The sequence below is a fragment of the Malaya genurostris genome, chromosome 1 (assembly GCF_030247185.1).
Source record: "Malaya genurostris strain Urasoe2022 chromosome 1, Malgen_1.1, whole genome shotgun sequence".
NCBI lineage: Eukaryota > Metazoa > Arthropoda > Insecta > Diptera > Culicidae > Malaya > Malaya genurostris.
The window spans coordinates 62530086-62549055 of NC_080570.1; the positions used below are offsets into that span (position 1 = coordinate 62530086).

An 18970-nucleotide genomic window follows, 5' to 3' on the forward strand; every position below is an offset into this window, starting at 1 on the left:
ATTGGGATAAAAGTTGGCTCGAAATTCGCATCTTCGTCCATTTTTGTAGTCGTTATTGTTTTTACTGCTATCGAAGGTGTAGTTAGCGGCAGTCTTGTCTGTTTAGCAATCTGTGATTGCAGCAGTTTTACCTTGTTTAACGTTGCCAGCCTGTACTGCTTTAGTGGATGAAGCCTGCTTTAGTGATTAAAGCTGTGTTCGCGCGTTACGTTGTTGTTTACATTTGTTAAATTAGAAGTACTGGATTTACTAGTTGATAGTACTGATCAGTTGTCGTTGTATTTGGTTGATGACTTTTTCGCAGGCTCAGCGCCGGGCTCACTGTCGAGAAACACCGAATTGACAATCATATTACATTCATTCAGCTGATTCAGGTAAGTTACCAGCGACAGCGACAGCGGATACATCCGGCCTCCTGTCACGACGCCATCTTGATGAGATCAAAATCGGAACTTAAAAATCAGCTGATGGCAACGTAAACAAACAAACAGTAATACATTTGTTTTACGCGTTTACCTTGTTTAGTGCACGAAAATTAGTGAATTTTGGGTCGACTCTCTCACAATAACTTGTCGGTTTACCTAAAATACAGCAGATAGTGTTTTGGGACATCAAGTGGAGATAATTTTCACAATTTGAGAGTCGCGATGAGTATCAAAACATCGCAGTGTTTGGGGCTCGAAACGCGAGGGGCTCAACGTAATCGGTATACTTTCAAATGGCTGGTGCTTACATACCGGTGTCAGATGGGTGGATACATCGCACCATGACCAATTGTCAATTATGAAAAAATAGCCTTAAGTACAGTGATGCCACTTTTCCCTGATGTGAAATGCGTAGATATTTGCATAAAATTATTTTTATTTCGTTTATTTAACCCCGCATGTAGAATGGGGCTCTGAGCCATAAAGACAGGCTTCCAAAAATGAGTGAACGGTGCCGAAAACCAGAAAAATATTTGGTTTTTAAATTGGCCGTTAAATGATAATTGTTTTTCTAACTAGGATAATTATACAATGATGTTTTGTATTAATTGACGTCTTTATCTTTAAAATCTCGTGCTTCACTCGAAACATTATCAATATTAACCATAAAAATAAACCAAATGTAAATCGTCTATTCTAAAAATTCAGTCATCTTTGACAGATACATACTTGTTGATGCTTTTATTGAACAAACAAATAATTCTCGGGTAATTTTTCAAAAGGGCGTATAAGCAAGCGACAGTTTCTCTTGTCTCACTCTCTCTCTCGATTATTGTGATGTGATTAAAAAGATTTTCTTTGATATCAAGAGCTTTCACCATTCATTCATCAATGCGAGTGACTTGCAACAAAACGGTTCAGCGCAGCTACAGCACTCATACCCACAGCCTGAGTTACCGGCTTCGATGTAGGAAATATACACGAGCGAACAGATTGGAGAACGAACCATTCCATACATACTTGCCGACGAGCGTGCCGTATTACGTTTAATACTATTGAACCTGTCTGAAAAAGAGTATGCAGTATTCTCTTTTCTCTCAAATATAGGCAATTCGTTCAAATAATTCATCGGTAGTATAAGTGATTCAAGCACACTATCGCTGGTGAACCATTCATCATCAAAGAATACTGTTGAATTTGAATGTAAAAATAATTTATATCATTAAAGTATTTAAGCATAAAAAAGTTAAATTTAGAAGGTTTCACGCTGCTGTAGAATAGACTGTCCACGTCATCTTTCACTACCAGTAGCTATAATTCATGTTTTTGAGTCAGTTAGAGCTTGTACGGAATAAGGAAAGTTTCGTAATGAATGGGCACTGTACTGAAGGATATTTCTCTCATTTCGGAAGATGATAAGCTTGATCGATAATGTTGCGCAATACGGTTTGATTCAATGCGTGTGCTGTTTAAAGCAAGCAGGAAGCACTTGCAAGCACTGGTGGACATTCATGAATCAGAATTAAAAATTAGAGGGTTGTATTCAAGACACGACCGAGCACAATAACATTAAAAATGGAACGTTTCTAGGGTCTTCATAATAAATACAAAAATAAAGATGATAATGATGAAACTAAAAACTTTTTCAATTGACTAATTACAAACTTTCTCTAGTTGAGGCGCTTAGATTGTTAGCGAATGATAAAATTGACAATTAGATTCTTTCTTGATAATTAATTATATTCAATTTTGATCATGTAAAATCGCAAGTAAACTTACCTTTAGTTTATCTTTGATACTATATGATATTGCATCTAATTGTACTGTATATGTGAGCCTGTGGAACTCATTTATACTACCAAACCGAGGAGGCCGCTTTTAGATAAGTTTCAGAATTTAATTTTGAATCTTTTGAAGCGTTTAATTCCTGGTGGGACAACAACTTGTTCAGTCACATATAATGAAGAAGAAGTATCTATGATTATCATCATAACACAACTTTATACTGAATCCATTTTCGCGCCACCGTTTTGTTCGTATGGGAATGGAGATTTAAGTATGCAAACCGATCCGTTGACAAATTAAAACATTTTTAAGCTTACAATTTTGAAGCTATGGAATCATTTAAATGAGGGAAACCCATTAACAAATCATCGAGGAACAAGCGCTGCAAATTAGATCCGAATTAGATCTAGTGCCGTTAATACTAAATTAGCCTGATAGTTACCAGAGAACCAAAATAAAATACTCAATTCAAATAAATTTTTCAATGGAATGCAATTGAAATATTCAAATGACGTTATCTCATAAGTTTAAGTTGAATGTTTCTGAATCGATTGGTTGTTGAATTATATGAATCCATCAACAAATGACTGAGGTATGAGCATTCAAAATTATGGCAGAAAAATGTTACGCGATTAGTTTTGCATGTTTTAATTTGACACCCAACCTCGGGAAGCGAAGTGTAAGGCATTTTTAATGGCAAAATCGACCAACAATTTGCTAAATACATGGGATGTTTCAAAAGAACCGATAACCACGCTGATTCGGTTCTTCAATAGCTAGATGATATATAAGATATTCAAGCGAACACGAAGCGGTGTTGCGCTGATAGCAGGAAATATCACCAACGCATAATGCAAAAGCGACAATCCAGCAAGTGAACGCATATACAATCCAGTCATCAGCTCACTGGACGAGCTACTTGTTTCATTCGCAGTCAAACATCAACTAGGCAAAGAAATATTATGCAGCCTATATTTATAGATTTCTCTTCATACTACGCAGAACGATGCGGTGTTTTTTATGCATGACGCAAAGCCTCCTATGCCGAACAAGAAGTTGACGTCATTTTGTACAGCAGGGATTGGTGGATGAAAACATAGGTCGATTCCAACCATTTTTTCAATGGTATGCTATTGAAATACTGAAACGACGTCGTCATACATGTTTAAGTTAAAAGTTTCCGAATCGATTGGTTGTTAAATTATAACAATCCATCAACAAATGACCGAGTTATTAACGTTCAAAATTATGACACAAAAAGGTTACGCGGCTATTTTTGAAACTTTTATTTGACACCCGGCCCCGTATAGTGAAGAGTAAGGCATTTTTAATGCCAAAATAATTTATCTGCCGTATGAACATTTAGCAGTACTTAAAACTAAAATTAGCGGCAGTGGGATTGATATTATTTATAATCTCTCATTGGCTCTCTTATCATACTGAGCACTTTTTACTTCAATGTTGGTCCCTTTGAGGAACGATTTTTGCTTTTTGTAGCCATAGACATCACAACAATACTGATACTATTAAAGCTCAAACAAAAGTGCGAATGCGAGCGAAGTTTGATCAATATACACCGAATGTGAAAGGGAAACAAAAAAGAGCTTTTCATATTTAGGTTCATTCGTTCTTCAAGTCGTGGCTGCTTACGATGCAGAACGAACGATATTCGCTCGTAGCTTCGCCTTGTAATGGTGAAGAGAATGAGCAACTAATACCACTTCTATACGCTCACCTTCCACGTCCAGTAGTGCGTTAATTCACAAACACAAACAAATGTGAACCAAATGCATCAGACCAGAAGTGGATGATGAATGGTTCAGTTGCTAGCAGAGATGGCATTTCACCAGAGAGATACACGCTAGAGTCAGATTTTTGCCACACCGAGGATGAAAAAAACGAAGCACCGCACAAAGCGGAAAGCGCACTTCTTCTCAGTGTCGAATAGACAGCATTTGAGTGTGTGCTTGTGGTTAAAGCAGCTGGCGCGAGTGAAACACATTCTCTTCGCATGAATCGCTCACACGCGCTCTCGTTTAAATACACCCAAGTGACCACTGGCGCGTGATGTTGAGCGAACACTTCTGTGAACTTCAATTAATAGAGAGTAGATCTGGCCTTGCTATGAAAAATTTGCAAGGAAAACCGAAAATTTTACGATAAATTGTTTTATTTTGCTGATTTTGCGTGTCCACGCTTCATCTACGCAAACCATACAGCAGAGTGCTCACCGGCGTGTACACCTCTGTGAAAGTATCTGCACCACCTCAGAGAATTTATTAGCTAATGCTCTAGCACTTTGGTGCGATTCAGTGGAAGAGGTAAAAGGAAATGAACAAACGCACTCATGATGCGTGTACACTTTACACAACAGTGGTGTATAAATGTGAAAGAGAAGAGCTCTCGTTGAAGTTGTCAGTGCGAGGGGAGAAATTTTGCTTGCTCTTCGTCACACAGAGGAGATAGACATCTCTGGTTGCTAGTACATTCATGAACCAAGAAGCGTATGAAGGATATTCACTCTAATTCGGTTCATTCGTTTTCCAAGCACTGTTGATATCACTATTCTGTTTGAAAGTCGAAAGTTTCGGGTATCATTTCATGCAAAGAGTTGAGTGATGAACGTGGACACGGCTTGGTAATTAATAGAAGAGAAAGTAAACAAAGAGAAACTGTCACTTGCTTATACGCCCTTTTGAAAAATTAACCGAGAATTCTTGTTTTTTAATGACCCTCACACTCCCCCGCACCAAAGAGCTCACGTTCGGATTCCCCTGGTAACGCCAGAATTCCGACAAAAGTCTGCACAACCGTTTCAGGCAGAGAATTTCGCCTAGCGGTTATTATCGGTTCTGTTTCTGTCGGATTCTTGCATACAAGATTGGAAGAACCGTTTTGAATCGGTTCTACATTTTCCGCGTCTTGTTTTCTTTTTTTCATTAAAAAGTACATATGACAAGCAATAAGTTTTTGCCCTTCCTATATACTAATTATGGAAAATGTTACTGCCAATAACATTGCTTTCTCACTACCAAACATACCCATATTTCAATCTCATTTACCTCGTCTCAAGTTTCGTTTTTTGTATGTACATGCTGGATTGACGAATATCAAATGAAGTAGAATAAAAAAAAAGAAAAAAGAGTGAAATAAACAAGACAACGTACGGGGAAATAATGACGCAATTTCGCTTGAACAATTTTGACAGCAGCCGGAATGCAGCCAGCTAGAGATGTCGTAATATCGATCGATTAATCGAATAATCGAGTAAAGGCACAGTTAATCGAATGAAATTTAATCGATTGAATTCTTTCAGATAATCGCAGTAATCGATTAATTTCCTACGATTATTGGTTCGATTAGTATTGTGAATTTCAGCTTAGCATAGAATGCGACGAAATCGTCGCAGAATAGTGAAATAATGAAGGTCAGAATCACAGATACCAAGTTGCAGATTTTATGTGAATTTGATGAATTTTCTTTCTTAGCGAACTATGCAGTTTTGCAGACTTTTTAGAGGTTTTCGAAGTTTTTTCAGACAGTAATCTAATCTAGATCGATTAGAAAAAAAAATCGCATGATGAACCAAGGGCAATTACAGATTCAACATGCAATTTTCTTTTACGACAAGAATTATTTATTTGTTCATTTGAAGCCTCAATGAGTATATGTATAATTTTTAGTTAAAATCGAAAGTGTTTCAAGTAAAGCAGTAGGTAAACACAAATAATAAGTATTCTTGTATAATTATTCTAGTTATAAAAAGTTTGGCATTGTAACGGTCAATTTAAAAGTTATGTTTGTGACTTGGGGTCTCGAAGAGGATGAATTGATGCGAAAGACAGGTTCGCTTCGCAGTCTTTGCTAACCGCCAGTGAAAATTACAATACAATAAAATGAAAGAAATGACTCCAGTTTCACTTATGTTCATTATAATCTTTGTTCATGAGTTGAGAAGTTTTAATAGATGCCATATGCACAAATTTTCATTGTACACAGTTATCAAAAACTGCACAAAATTCTGTTAATTTTTTTTATTCTAATAGATAATCTCAGGTTCATCAAAATTATTTACACTGCTTTTTTATCAAAAATATTGACATTTCTTTATTTATATTACTAATCGCACAATATTTTTAATAAAATTAAACCAAAATTGTTTTGAATCATTTACCTATAAATCGTCTGCTTAAAAATTTTAAACCTGAGATAATTCAAGTTTCCTGAATTGACATTCTTAAAGCTTTAGTTCTATGCTGTCACATTCACCTTTTCGAAGGATATGATATGTCACATAAACCTTTGCGTTACTCAAAACTATGATTTTAACAGTATTTTACTATTTAAACGATGAGAATAGTAAATTAGGTTTGCTACATAGGATAGGATTCGCAACAAACAAACAAATGTATGTAAATAATGTATATTGTTTCGGGTGATTTTTTGTTTTTCTTAGTTTGTTCTTGTTTGAAAGAGCCATATTTTGATTAAAAGCTATTATATACTTATTTCCTAGTTTATATTACTAGTTTTTGAGTTTATATACCTCAAATTGGTTTATTGATTTCTAGTAATCTTAGTGTACGAGGACCGAGAGCTTAATTAAGTAATTTAAACTTCATTCAGAAAAAAACAGTATAATGAAAACGATGAAACGGTTAGTTGCTCATCAAACATCAAATCAATAGATTCAAACTCGAATGTTATAACTTCAATCGAGGACATGGTTGCTCCAAACAAATTGTGCTTATTACAAAAATATGTCGTGTTTGTTTTAAAGTCACTAAGCACCCTGCCACTTACTTGAAGATCTGTTATGTACTGGCTGAGTGTATATCATCACCCTCATTCTTGTTTACGTCCGTATCCGCAATACGACGAACGGGTACTTTCGAACGAATACGAATAAGCCATTCTTGTTTTCACTCGAATGAATTCGAACGCGACTCGTTTGCCACAAAATATTCAAATATCAGTAAACTTCTTAAAATAAATGCTAAGCCTTGATGTAATCAGTCCAATTCATGTGATTAACCATATGCGAAACGCTAGAATGTATGCCATTTTAGTTTCAAACGAAACGTGTGTTCGAACATCATTCGTACGAACGAAATGTCCCATTCCCGTTTACGGACGAATAGACGAAATGCCGTGGTTTCGATTCGTCAGTTTCATGTTGCGAATCAACGATTCGAACACATTGAAAAAAGTTTAACCGATCTCTAACAAAATTATTTTCGAATCTAAAGGTGATTTGTAATCAAATCATAAATTTGTGTTTTGCATAAATCATTTAAAAAGCATAGCAGTATAGTAAAATGCTGTTTTTTTTGTGGGGAGCCTTTGAATATATGCGAGGTTCAAAGTTTTTACGCATCAATTTTGCATCTATTAAGTACTTTATGGAAAATACGCCATGGGTAAACATGCTTTATTTTATATTAAATGCATGATTTTACCAATGAAATAAATATGTAGGCTATCGAAAACATGACAAAATTGCAAGAAAAATGCAACATATTTTTCGCAGATACTACTGATCGGACTGATATTTCAAATGCTTTTTTTTTGCTTTGCACGAAGTTTAATTTGAAAATTTCATTTACCGACTTGAATAAAATTGGTCCTGAGTACGATATTTATTTATTATGTAGCATTCGTCACTTCCTTGATGCTTGGAATCTTCCTTAAAAAACTACCTGCGCTACCGATCCTTCTTTTGCACAGGAATCGCGTACGTACACGTTCGAGTGAAAACAAGAATGGCTTGTTCGCATTCGTTCGAAAGCATGTGTTCGTCGTATGATCGATACGGACGTAAGCAAACATGATGATACAAAATCAGTGAAAAAAACAAGTCAAATAACAAATGATATCAAAGATTTTTATTTACAACTCAAATCTGTACCAGAACTGATAGTTTAAAGTTGGATGGGCGTTGTTTTTATGCATGTACGATGTTTAAAAGTGTAATTGATTCGAACGTAAACGGGAATACGAATTTGCTATACTTTCGAACGTATCGCATACGGCCGTAAACAAGAATGAGGGTGCATAACAGTAATCGAAGAAGAAAAGTTCTCCCTTTCGTTTGGTCGTTAATAATATGCTCTATTTTGAATAGTTCGCCTGCATTTCTTCAAAGAAAATTTTGCCATGTGACTTATTGGTGTTTATAAAAACGAGACCAATATTGGATTCAAATTAGAATATCTATTCATTCTAATTACTAGGCATTTGTTTAATTTTTGTGCGTGAAATAAGTAAGTTGTTTCGAAAACAATCTGGCACCACTTGAAACAACAAATCGACTTAAACAAAATTGACAATCGAACGTAGAACTAATTTCACCTGACGCGCCATCTAAGTTTCATTATTTGAACATTTCTTAAGATTGATTTTTTCTTATATAATTTCAATTATTTTGTAGAATTCTAGGACCTGTTATAAAACTGTTTTTTTAATGTAAGAAAATTTATTTTCTTTCGTTTCGTGTAATCATTTTTACCTTTTTTATATATATAAAAAATAGGTATAGAATTCGCTCAAACTTTCGAAAAATTTTCCGAGGCCTGGAGGGCCGAATGTCATATACCAATCGATTCAGCTCGACGAACTGAGCAAATGTCTGTGTGTGTGTGTATGTGTGTGTGTCTGTATGTGTGTTGTCAACTAAGAGGTCGAGATCTCAGAGATGGCTGGACCGATTTTGATCAAACTAGTCGCAAATGAAAGGTCTCCCCGTCACTCAGAACGCTATTGAATGGTTTTGAGATCGGATGTTTACTTTTTGAGTTATACGAAGTTTTATGTCAAAATTTTCAGTTTTTTGACAGTATCTGTCACATTTGACCTTGAAAAAAGAATATGTTTCCAGACTTAGATTTCGCTCGGTAATACCTATCCAACAAGCCATAGATTGTTAAAATCCGTCCATTTTTAACGGAGATATCGATATTTTTGTGTAAGCCTCATTCCAGTAGAAGGAATTTTGAGCGCTGTATGAAAAGGCAATGCTTGGGAGCAACATGAAACACGATTTTTTATACTGTTACATATAATTGTTTCTAAGTACCAAAAAGACTGTGTACAGCATCCTTTTTTATGACAATTTGCCTCGGACCAATTTTAGCTCGGTTCATTTTTGGCAACATAATCTTTCGAATATGGCATATGTAAACCAGATGATACCAGCATTATCGAGTTGGAAGTAATTCCATAATTATATTGATTTAAACTATTTACAGCAATAAATGCTGGAAGAACATGACTTCCATATACCATACGACTCAGTTCGTCGAGATCAGCAAATGCGTGTGTGACAAATAATTTCACTCAATTTTCTCGGAGATGGTTAAACCGTTTTCTACAATCTCAGATTCATATGAAAAGTCGTATACTCCCAAACAAGGTTCCTGAATTACGTTTGGATCCGACTTCTGATTGCGGAACCACAGGATGATATGTGAAACGAAATTAAAATAATGCAATTAATTTTTCTCGTAGATGGCTGAACCGATCTAAGATTCAAATGAAATCTAAGAATCATCTATGATTCAAATGAGAGGTCTTGAAATCCTATAAAACCTCTTACTTTTTAGTCAGATTCGACTTCTGGTTTAGAAAATGCAGGGTGATTAGTATAAAAATGTCCATTTCCCATAAATTAATCAGGTTTATCGGGTTTGCAGATTTGGATAGTCGATTACCAAATAAATTTATTTCAGTTTGAGCGGTATTCGTTTTTGGATTCGGAATGTACCCCCAAATTTTAATTCGCACTACAATTTCTCAAACATGTCTACACACTGCTCAGGTGAATTTAACTGATTTCGGCTACACCGATTTTAGAATTCCGGTTCCAGTATCGAATCGATTCTCAAAGCTCAATCATTTTCTCAAAAAAGACCAAATCGAACTTCAAACACAGATATTACAGGACTTAAGGTCCCATACAAAATTGGTGAATTTTATCCGATTCTGGAATTACAGATGATGAGTTTATAAATTTCATGTAAATTGTTTGGCGTAATAATTTATGGCCATTCGAATCATTTTGGGCTATTCTAATTCCCGAATACCGGCTCTGGAAGTACCATAAATAATGACGAAAAACTCTAAAGTGGAACTTACTTCGACATCTCATAGAATGTTCAATCGATTGTCACACGCTAAGATTGAAATTCGATATGTTTTGCAGTTTCGGCATTACAGGGTAATGAGTGATTAAAATCTCAATTTGCCGTTTAAAACGACGATAATTAAAATAATGTCATGAGAACTAAAACACCGAAGAATATCCATGCAAAAACACATGCGTATTGACAAAAAAAGGTATCATCTCACTGCTAGGTGGATTAATCACGTTTTGTTTTTATAGGATGATATGTTGATAGGTAGAAATTGATTTTTCTCACACTAAAATAAACTTTTCGCTTGAAAAAATGACGCTGTATGTAAGTTATAAAGGATTTTACAAGAGAAAATTTGTTTTCCCCTGTATTTTGACAGCTAATATTGCAATCATCATCCTCGCACACGTACGCATCTAGCAGTGAAACACAACGTTAGATCGCCCATCAAATTTAGTCATGCTTAATCGCAAGCTAATCGATTAATCGAGTAATTCTGTACGATATATCAAGCAAATCGATTAGTTTGAAAAGTTGTATTCGATTATTTACTAATCGAGTATTTCAAAAAACGCGACATCCCTACAGCCAGCCTTCGGACGGTTGCCAGAATTCTTCACAAGCGGAAAACAACTGTCCAACTCCTGGGCAGAGATGCCAGGTAAAATTAACCCTCCAAAGCAAGTGTTAAATTTTATAAGTATGACAAGAAAAACCAAGCAAGAAGCTCGACGCAATTTAAAAAGTCTGTAAATTGGACGGCTGTATATAAAGGTTTCAAAAACCTGTAAAAAGTCTGCAAAATTGCAGTCTCTTTACAAAAGAAATCGGCCAATTTACATGCAAATCTGCAACCTGGCACCTGTGATTCCCGCGCTCATTATTTGGCTTTGGCTTGCGGCGATTCCGTCGCATTCTATGGTACGCTGAAAACCACAATAAAAATATTTCAAATGTTTTTTCCGGATAATGGTCATTTGTCAACACCTACTGCGAGGAGTAATTTCTGAAGTGTTTAAATCAGCCAGATGAAAGATAAAACATTTCGTTTTTGATTACTGTTATAACTGACTACCAGTGAGCGCCAAGTCATTCAGAATATTTCTTTAAAATGAATTCTGACAGATGGATCATTGGCCGTTTCCAGAATAAAAACCCCAGATTTAATTATTTCCCGTAGATATCTGGAGAAATAATGCAAAATCCGTAGATTTCAAGAGGTTCATCCGTAGATCCGTAGAAGAGGCAGAAATCCGTAGATCTACGGATAAATCCGTAGGGTTGGCATCGCTGCTTATGTAATCGCACACTTCAAACACTTTCGTACCGTCTACTACGTAAACTTGGATTTTATATTCAATGTTGTTAAGGAGCAAGACTCTTTGCAAGCGTATGAGTAATGTCAACAATGTGTGCGTAAAAACAAATCTCGGCGCTTCTTTTCCTGATTTTAAATATTTTAAATATAAATCTTCCATATGGTTAAAAAATAAACCAATCAGTCATTCTGATTAAAATTGCAATTCAAGAAATGTGAAAAGCTTAGTCGAAAACTCTTCCGTTTTCCTTGAAACTGCTAGAGAAAAATTATTTCAGTTTCAGCTTACTTCCACTAACACATTTGATTAGCAACAAACACATTCTTGTATGGATTTTCTCTTGCAGAAATTATTGCGATATAAAGATTTACGTACCTACTATTGGTAATCCCGCAAAATAGGAACCTTTAATTGACCATGCGAAAGGCAATGGATAAGGAGTGTTGTCGTAAAACTATGTATTTTTTCGGGAAACTGCTTTTGTAACAGAAAATATTTAGTTTTGTTTGATTTGTGTAGAGCAATCGAATACAAATGGATTGAAGCAGTGTTGCTACCTTTTTTATTAGGGAATTAAAATCTACATTCATAGCAATTTTTCATCAAACGTTGGTGAACAATTGATCAAAACTGATATTTCATCCAAAAAGTCAGGCCTAACATTCATTTGAGAATAAATTATTGTTAAAAAAGATTGTTCGAAACTCAATCGTGCAATTCATAACTGGTTGCTTTGCATATATGAATACATAGACATGACATACGTATCAAATAAAATGTACGTAATACACAAATTACCAACACAAGTAAACTTGGTTTACTCTTGATCCTTAACCGAAGCAAATGATCATGCTCATGTCCAAGCTTAGTATACATTGAGTTGCAGTATTTGTTAAGTTGTTTTTTTTTATACTGGGTATGCAGTAAAATATTGTCAAATTTACAGACGACGCAAATCCACATAAGCCTAAATTCCTAAGCACTTAATTAGTCTGGGGACGAGTTTAGCGTGACGGGTTAGTGGATGCTTTCATGCAGACACACAGGTTCGATTCCCAACCCCGAGAATAGAGTTAGGAGTTTTTTTGGCCCGAAGAGGCGAATGACCTTAAGGTTAAAACCTCTATAATCTAAACAAACAAAAACTTAATTCGTGAAAAGACTGAAATTTACTATAATGAATCAAATATGTGTCAATCATAACCCAGTAATTTTTGACGTTCGAATCTGTCTCAGAAGACGTATATTTATACGATTTTTTCTAGGAGTTTATATCTCATTCCAGCTAACAGGCAAAGTTGTTGAGAAATAATGGAAACACTGAGCAGAATATGAAAACGTTAACCCTATAATCCATTAACCGAGTGAAGATACTGCTTCCTACTTTATATTGTTCGCTTCGTTTTCTACTCCCCAGTGCCTAGCGCTGTTCAACTGTTTCTTAAGTTGCTCTAGCAGTAAAATTCGAAATGATGTTCCCAATTTATCCGCAGTGTCAGTAGGTTTGTCTGGATACAAGCGTGCGAGCGCATAAAAGCTTTTAAAAACAACTGGCGGAACCATAGTGTTCAAATTTATTTGAAAATTCTGCACCGACACCGGATGTTTATATTGTAGAAACTAGAACCTAAAAGGATTACCAGCGACACGAAGCTATCGTCATTATCTGGCACTATAAAAAGAAACAATCGTCTCCCAATGGAACAAATTCGATGAGCTCATTCCCGTCCACTCGACGCCGGACTACGCAAAAGTGCTTTTCTCTGTAAAACGGTGGACTTACCTCATCGACGAACTCGAAATCGCCATCCCCGTATTTGTTCGGCTTCTTTTTGGCATCCGCCACGAACGTTCCAACGATGGCCAGAAGCAGAAGCAGAAGCTTCAACGTGAAGCTTAATCGGCCCATGATGTGGGTGGAGAGGGGTTGGCGGTTCTGGTGTTGTTCTGATCGAGATGGGATTCGCAAAACTTTTCAATAAATCCAAATTGGAATGCAGGTTACACTCTCACACGAACACCGTTGGATCCACAGCACACCAATTGTCCACTTGCAAAATTACAGAACGGTATCCACAAAACTAGAGAAGATTTATTCCAACTAGTTACGAAACTCCTGACAACACTGATTCGCACAACGCTCGTGAAAACTTTTCGTCTGTCACTATTCCAGACAAGATGCAGACTGCGGGAAACTTTCCCGATTGCAGATCTTCACTAGGCTTCTATGATCACTTTGAGAAATCCTGAAAAATACACAAATTTTCAACAATTCACTATTTAATTTTGAACTCACAACTTGGCTTTATTTTAGCCAAAAGAAAGTCCAAAAAATTCCACCAGATTACAGTAGAGAAATACCACCACGGAATAACGCACCCTGATGCGAAGAACGCAGACGAACTTCCGACACCGTGAAACGCACGATTCCAATTGAAGTGGTCCGTTGCGGCCTTTTCGGATAGGAAAAAGGGCTACTGTTCGTGTTATCCAACCGTAGTAAACTTCGGTTTCGGTTCGTCCTTTGATTCGAGTAGGGGCGAAGAAATGGCGTGTGGTCATGCGCATTACAGGGAAAACATTGCATGTCCTTGAGCAAGGGGGCCGAGGTGGTTGGTGATGCTGTCAACATTACTCGATGGGTGGTGATTTCTATCCAGCAAGGTAAGTGGGCTTTAAGGAAAGAGCCGATTGAAAGCAGGAGAACGGTTTAAATTTGCCGTTGTTTTGGTTTTGGTTCACAATAGTTAAAAAACTGAAATCGTAGCGTGTAGTGATGAGCAGCAATTATAAAACCATTTCATCCCCTGGCGATAAGGGAAGGCTGACGTTCAGCAAAGGAATGTAAAGCCTCACCCGAAGTATTCAGCATTTCATAGTTCCAAGAGGATGAAGGCATGCAGCCCAAGATGTTTTAGAGAAAGCACGTTTGTCGTGCTGTAAGGAAAAACGTTTAACGGAAGTCCTCCGTTGGTCCAATACGTGATGATCCTTGGTCAACTGATCTCGGCGGGCGACGACGGGCGGGACGACCGTGATGTGATGAACATGGTACCCAGATGATGCAGCAACTCGGCCTATTTATAACGGAGGCCTGCGGAGAGTGGTACATGTGCACTTGGATCATCACGAGTGTCTAACGCGAAGTCGAGTGGGATTTTTCACTTGATCGGTCTTTCCCGCCAAACCCTGCCGATACGTGGGTAGTGGCGTCGTAATTGGTGTCTTTGGTTTTGCCAACACTGACCGTCTATTCAACTCGCGGCGTACGACTCAAGGAAACGGCAACCACACTGATCCCAACTCGACTCATCGAACAGAAACTCACGTTCGTGTGGATCTTCTGCACATTTAAGATCCTTTTGGATCAACTTTATGGATGGCTTTTCAAACGCACTGTCAATTCTTGCCTGTGACTCGCTGCTGCGATCTTCACTCTTCCGGGTGTGAAAAATACTAGCTGCCGCGCAAAGGTTTTCCCGCGGTTTTATCTGCTTGCAGTCCGTTTTCCACCCCAATCCCACCGCCACCTTCAAAGCAGGTCACCCCGCATTTTATGCTGCGATGATGACGACGATGACAGTGTGTGGACAGATAACGGTTACAATGATTTATCGTTTGTGTTTCAGGTTGGTGTCTTGGATTATATATGTATCTACTACACTTGTTTCCTTTTATTGTATTAATATGTTATATAATTTGATATGTGAATTGTATTGAACAACTAGCTGACCCATCGAACTTCGTCTCGCTTGAAATTTTTTTTTAATTTATGTTTTCGGACAGTAAAATTGTCTAACGTTAATGTTTTATTCTATTATTTTAACGATTACTTGGCCTACAATAAATGAATTGCGACAAATTCATATTCAACACATTGAACTCGGCCTGAAGAAGAAATATCATAAAAAATTATTGTGAACGCGTTAAAAGCTATTGTAACAAAAAAATTAAACAAATGCACCATCTCATCCTTTGAGTCAAACTAATGGGTGGAGTAGAACCCCACTTTCAAACTTGAAGGGTGGAGTATAGATGACCAAATTTATACTTTAAATTGATTCCGCAAATGTACAAAAGCTGCCCTCGCAACTTCTTGTTTGTAATTGCATATTAAAGCCTTATTGTAGACTGATTTAATGGCAAATCCTTGGGATTATCGGAGGAAATAAAATTGTTTTGAGCAGTTTTCCATAAATTGGTTCACCGCTAGTCTGGTGATGATACTTAGTTGTGTTTTATGAATGTTCGAAGAATGGCAATCATGGTATCAGTTTTCGATTGACAATTTAGCAATAAAAAGAGACATTCATCTTGGACACTCGAAAGTTCAAATTACCATTTTATTAAATATTGTGTCCAATAACTTTTACAGAATGCTTAATTCGTTTAATAATTGTATCAATACCGTCTCATTAGTCGAATCACCACATAATTTTACTTAGTATCCAAAATTAACGAATGGCGTTGAGTTCGGTCCTGAGAATCAATATTATAATAAATTATTTAGAAAAATGAGCAATTCTTCTGTTCTAGCGGAGTGAACATGATGACTGATTCTACAATTTTTCTTCTTATCGTGCAAACTAATGCATAAAACAATAACACCAACTAATGGTTTTTACATACCACAACTTCTCCTTTATGTATGATATTCACGATTAGCATTTGGTAATTCGTTAGGAGAATGGAATGATTTGGTTCAAGCAGCTTACAAATGTCATGAATAGCATTCTGAGCAGTTTTTAAGTCATCCAACCTTGAAAAATTACCCGAAATGGTTGAACGAACTTCAGCATACTGAATGCAAAGAAAATCTTTTTTTTTTTGTTTCGATTATAGAGGTTTCAAACTTAAGATCATTCGCCTCTTCGAGCCAGGAAAATTTTATGACCCTATGTTCGGGGTTGGGAATCGAACCCAGATGTACTGCGTGAAAGGCATCGACTTACCCATCACGCTATCTCCGTCCCTGTATTTGACCTCATTATTATAGCTAGAACAGCCATATGCGTTCCACTATTAAGACATTTGGCATAAGCTATAAAGAACGTGTTTCAAAATGACGAATCTTCTGGATCAAGCATGCATGTGAAGTCTCCACCCAAAACTACTCGTTGCGCGCCAAACGATTTTCCAACGATCTAGTATTCTTTTCTTCAACGGCGAAATACTGAGCATCTCGTTGCGCGCCAAACATCAATCGTAGATCTAGTACTCACTGACAACGGAAAATTCCATTGTCCATACAAATCAACACTATGGATTTTCCCACTTTTCCAACTAATCAAACAAAAAAAGATTCATGTAAATCTGTCCATCCGTTCTTAAGTGATGCGATTACAAAGAATGATCTCTGCATTTATATATATATATATATATATATATATATATATATATATATATATATATATATATATATATATATATATATATATATATATATATATATATATATATATATATATATATATATATATATATATATATATATATATATATATATATATATATATATATATATATATATATATATATATATATATATATATATATATATATATATATATATATATATATATATATATATATATATATATATATATATATAACAGTTCGGCTGAAAAGTTCGTATCGTTTAATAGAAACACACATTTTTTGCCAAAATTCGTTTTTATTATTCAACATAATTGCCATCAGATGCGATACAGCGATTATAGCGATCTTCCAACTTTTCGATACCATTTTTGTAGTACGATTTGTCCTTTGCCTCAAAATAGGCCTCAGTTTCAGCGATTACCTCTTCATTGCTTCTAAATTTTTTACCAGCGAGCATTCTCTTGAGGTCTGAAAACAGGAAAAAGTCACTGGGGGCCAAATCTGGAGAATACGGTGGATGAGGGAGCAATTCGAAGCCCAATTCGTTCAATTTCAGCATGGTTTTTCGTTGTTGTTTTTGATCGATTGTGAGCTCACGCGGCACCCATTTTGCACAATGCTTTCTCATATCTAAATATTCCCCCCACCCCCCCCCCCCCGCTGCCCAATATTTTGGCAACTGAAATGTTTATTAGAAAATTTGCTAGGAATATCTTATGATATAAAACTTTTTTCAGTTATCCCCGTAGTTCGTCTCCGGAATCTTTCACATTTCTTAACTAAGTTACTAAAAATTTTAAACGAATTTACTATAATGTGAAATGTGCTATACTGTACCACTTCCGAATATTGGTTATTACTGGAATAGTAGGGAAAATGTTTGTGATTTTTACATGGTTGCTTTTTATTTGCTCTAAGCTTTCCGATTCCTTTATTTCTGTTTATTTATTTCTGTTTATTTCTGTTTATTTATTTCGTCAAGCAAATGTAGACTACATATAAATTGTTTACAATGTTCACTTACATACTACACATTATTTCTACGACAAAGCTTAGATTTGATTTAATTTTTTGACATAGTAAGGTCAAGATGTTCGCAGTATTGATTGTAATGGCGCATTATTCGATTGACTGGACTGTATTTTGCATAATTTGTTCTAGTGTTTCTTTCTAAAAATAATTTCCTGGTTCGTAATTGACGGCTAGGTGTATAAAAATTTAGTTGCGATAATAAAGAAGGTGATTGAATGCGTTGAGAAATAATGTCGCTGATAAAATAAAGCATTGCAAGGTCGCGGCGTTCTTTAAGTGTTTGTATATTGATGAGCATGCAGCGTGCTTCATATGATGGTAGAGGAAATGCTGTCCAGTTTAATTTACGAAGTGCATATAAAAGAAATTGTTTTTGAATAGATTCGATGCGTTCTTCGTGAATAATATTGTATGGATTCCATACTAGGCTGCAATATTCCAAAATAGGTCTGACATATGTAGTGTATAATAATTTAATTGTGTATGGATCCTGAAAGTTATGACTGAAGCGTTTAATAAAGCCCAGCATGCTATTAGCTTTATTGATTATGGTATTGTAGTGTTCCACAAAAGTGAGCTTGGAGTCTAAGATTACGCCTAAATCTCTTACAATTTTACATTTTTCTACAAGTTGATTTCCTAGATGTATGTTTATAGGTATAGTTTCATTTTTCCTACTGAAAGTTATTGAGTTACATTTTTTTACATTGAGTTGGAGTAGACTTTTGCAGCACCAAATGTGGAATAGATTGATTTCGTTCTGGAATATTACAGCGTCGTTGATATTTTTAATTTCCATGAAGAGTTTCATGTCGTCTGCATATATAAGCACTTTCAGATTTTTTAGTATGAAGGAAATGTCGTTTATATGTAAAATGAAAAGGAGAGGCCCTAAGTG

At 35.9% G+C, this 18970-nt stretch overlaps 1 protein-coding gene across 4 annotated transcripts in view; it reads right to left on the minus strand.

Moving 5' to 3' along the window:
• The window catches only part of LOC131440256 (proteoglycan Cow), a 446450-nt gene extending 432277 nt beyond the window's left edge, over positions 1 to 14173 (minus strand). For 2 of the 4 annotated variants that reach the window (XM_058611374.1, XM_058611371.1), the window contains exons 1-2: positions 14041 to 14173; positions 13445 to 13907 (exon numbers count right to left, since the gene is read on the minus strand). In XM_058611374.1, coding sequence (XP_058467357.1) covers positions 13445 to 13570 — 126 coding nt within the window. In that variant the 5' untranslated portion in view covers positions 13571 to 13907; positions 14041 to 14173. Of the gene's footprint in view, positions 1 to 13444 lie in introns of all 4 variants that reach the window. The other 2 variants (XM_058611373.1, XM_058611372.1) reach the window with 2 other exon arrangements.
• Between the last annotated feature and the right edge of the window lie 4797 nt (positions 14174 to 18970).